This window comes from Neopelma chrysocephalum, unplaced genomic scaffold (assembly GCF_003984885.1).
Source record: "Neopelma chrysocephalum unplaced genomic scaffold, ASM398488v2 Primary Assembly neopelma1_69, whole genome shotgun sequence".
Classification (NCBI taxonomy): domain Eukaryota; kingdom Metazoa; phylum Chordata; class Aves; order Passeriformes; family Pipridae; genus Neopelma; species Neopelma chrysocephalum.
This window is the reverse complement of record NW_020897729.1, coordinates 11,899,163-11,902,024: the sequence shown is the minus strand read 5'-3', so window position 1 is coordinate 11,902,024 and position 2,862 is coordinate 11,899,163. Positions and strand designations below refer to the sequence as shown.

The 2,862-nt window shown below is 48.0% G+C and overlaps 2 protein-coding genes across 3 annotated transcripts in view; one reads left to right on the top strand and one right to left on the bottom strand.

Annotated features, from left to right (window-relative positions):
* The window catches only part of P2RY12 (purinergic receptor P2Y12), a 13,613-nt gene that overhangs the window by 6,945 nt on the left and 3,806 nt on the right, over window positions 1–2,862 (bottom strand). Inside the window, exon 1 of one of the 2 annotated variants that reach the window (XR_003534653.1) lies at window positions 1,121–1,252. The exons of the other annotated variant lie outside the window; for it this stretch is intronic. The gene's annotated coding sequence lies outside the window, so the exon portion shown is untranslated. Of the gene's footprint in view, window positions 1–1,120; window positions 1,253–2,862 lie in introns of those variants that run through there. 2 annotated transcript variants of the gene reach the window in all.
* The window catches only part of LOC113968919 (mediator of RNA polymerase II transcription subunit 12-like protein), a 6,464-nt gene that overhangs the window by 1,916 nt on the left and 1,686 nt on the right, over window positions 1–2,862 (top strand). Inside the window, exon 4 of the mRNA XM_027685911.1 lies at window positions 2,465–2,823. Within this exon, the coding sequence (XP_027541712.1) occupies window positions 2,465–2,823 (359 nt within the window). The remainder of the gene's footprint in view (window positions 1–2,464; window positions 2,824–2,862) is intronic.

Below are 2,862 nucleotides of genomic sequence, written 5' to 3'. Positions count from 1 at the left end.
CGTTCCCGGGGGATGTTCGGTCCCGTTCCCGGGGGATGTTCGGTCCCAGGCCGTGTGTTCCCGGGGCTGTGCCGGTCCCTGCTGCGGGGAGCAGGGGTTGAGCCCCGGGACCCCCTCAGTGCAGCTTCGCCCCGTGGCATCAGACCCCCTCACCCCGCTGCCCTTGTGAGCTGGGGGGTCCTTTGGGGTTTCTGGAGCCCCTCGGGTGCAGCACAGACAGTGCTGCCTGGAAAACCCACAAAATCTCAGCTGCCGCGTTTGTAACGCTCTGTAAACGCTTCCTTTGATGTGGGGAGAGGCACAAACATGTTGGAGTTTGTGAAGTTTCATGCTTGAATGTTCAGTTCCCTGATTTTTAAATTCAAAAAACGTTAGGTTTCCATATACTGTATTTTTGGCTTTTACTTTTTAAAGGGGGAATGGAAACCTTTCACATGTAAATCCACATCTTGTGAGAGCCACAAACCACCTCAGCTGCTGTTTCCCCTCCTGGTTTGTGTACCTGGTTTGGGTTTGCACAGTTCAGATTTGTGGTTTCATTTCATAGGGAGCAGGAAAGGTGTTCTCAGTAATAATCTTAATATTTTAACAGGTTTACAGATACATGGGAACAGTACCATTTAATATGAGAAACGTGATGAAAAAGAAATAAGAAATATAGAAAAAGTACAGAAATATCTTAGCTCTATGTTCATTTTCCTGCTTAAAACCTGAAGTTTTAGTAGCACAATAAAATTAGCATTTCTATTAATACTAACCTATAATAGCAAATCAAAATAGCATCTAGCAATATATAGATATACGAGGTATTAAATCATATATTAAATACGTGATACACAACGCTTGTTTTGAAGCACCCTTTTTTGGACAAATGGACTTAGAAATTCCTGAAAACTGTTAATAGAATTTATATATACATTTTTAAACAGCTGTGGGTAAGGTAATAGCATTACATTAATTTGATTATTGGTTTCCTTGCTTCAGTTGAAACACCCAACTCAGCTGGATGTTCACAGTAACACTTCAAGCTCCTTTTTCTCCTGCTGTAAGCCCAGCTGACCCAGTCGATTTGAAGCCATGATAAATTACAGTTCATAAATGTTCACATTTAGAGACTCACCCCCCGTGCATTGCTGTGCTCTGGTCTCCTCTCCAGTGTCTCCTGAGTGGGTGTCACTGAGGGCACAGAGTGTTTGGTTTTGTGTGCCTGGAACAGTTACTAATCTTCCCTGAACTTCCTTTTTTTTAAAGCATTCTTTCACTTTTTTTTTTTTTTTTTAAATCTTATCTCCTGACCACTCCCCCAGCACTGCTTGTGGTGCAAGTGCTGTCTCAGAGGCTGCTCAGTGCTGGTTGGGTTTGGGGCTCCCTTTCTGTGGCCATGGGGTGGCTGTAGGGCAGTGTTGGGGCGGCTGTAGGGCAGTGCTGGGGTGGCTGTAGGGCAGTGTTGGGGCAGCTGTAGGGCAGTGCTGGGGTGGCTGTAGGGCAGTGTGGGGGTGCCAGGGCCAGCCCTGTGCCCATCAGTGCCTGGTGGGTTTGGTGAGAGCTGTTTGTGTTCCACACACTGGATTTCTGTCCCTGCTGTCAGAGCAGAGGGTTAATGTCAGGCACTGCCCTCCTTCTAATTAATTACCCCGCTAATGGCCTCGGGCAGGCAGTGAGGGGTCCCAGGGCAGCAGGGACAAGGTGTCCCCAGGGTTGGCAGTGACGGGGGGTCCCAGGGGCTGCACAGTCACAGGGTGCTGCCCTCCCAGCCCCTGGCCAGAGGTGCTGCTCCCTCAGCTCCCAGCTGCCTTCCAGGCCATCCAGTGTTTCCTCTCTCTTTTCGTCCTGGGACTGGTGGAGTCCTAAAAAACTCCAAAATTTTCACGTGTTTTAAGTTAATTTAAATTAAGAGATTCTTTTCAGTAATGAGGAAGTCTTCCCAGTTGGGCTAATTAGTGAAGTTTGTCCATGTGGTATAAAAACCCCATCCTGGAGACAAACACTCCTTAGAACATTTTGGGTGTGAAATTTGCATTCCTCACTGACACGTTTTTTCCCCTGAAGAAAACTGCTTGACACAGAGGTGTTCATGGCCTGGAACAGTTCTTGCCCTTTTGTCTAATTATTAATGTCAATATATGACCTCTGAGCATCTTTTCCCTATTTACTGATTTCCAAATGTTGTCTGTTATGTCACATTATCATCAAACGTAGTTTTTAATTGAGATAAATGTTCTCATTTTGCCTTAATAAATTTCCCCTGCCCCATTGCACCTCCCATGGGAATGGGAGAGTGATGTTGGGAAGGGTGGTTATACTCCCTTAGGGCCATCTGATGCCCCAGGAAGATGCTGCTGGGGGGGAGGATGTTGGGCCTTACCCAGCTGCTCACAGTGCCCAAGAAGAGATTTGGAAACTCGAGACTTTATCTGTAGGAAAACTTGAACAAAGTTTATATATCAGCCTTGTTATCTGGCAGATGCTCCTTATCCAAAATGAGTTTGCAGATATGCCTGGAGTGGTGACCCAGCCAGGACTGTCTCATCCCCCGTGGTGTGTCCAGCACACTCTGCAAGGTGCCTTTGGCTCCTCTCTGTGTTTGCTCCTCAGCAGGGCCTGTTCCAAGGTGAAGCAGACGATCTACAGCAACATCCAGCCCTCAAACTCCAACTTGCTGTGGGACCTGGAGTTCATGCTGGATTTGCTTGAGGATCCCTCTGCTCACAGCATTAACTGCTCGATGCTGGGCAAGATCCTGAGTGACAGCGCGGGGAACCGGGACAGCTTCGTGTGCAACGTGCTGCTGGGTGTCTGCTTGGGGCATCAGGACCTGGGCAGGTGAGGTTATGGGGCACCAGGAGCCGGGCAGGTGAGGCC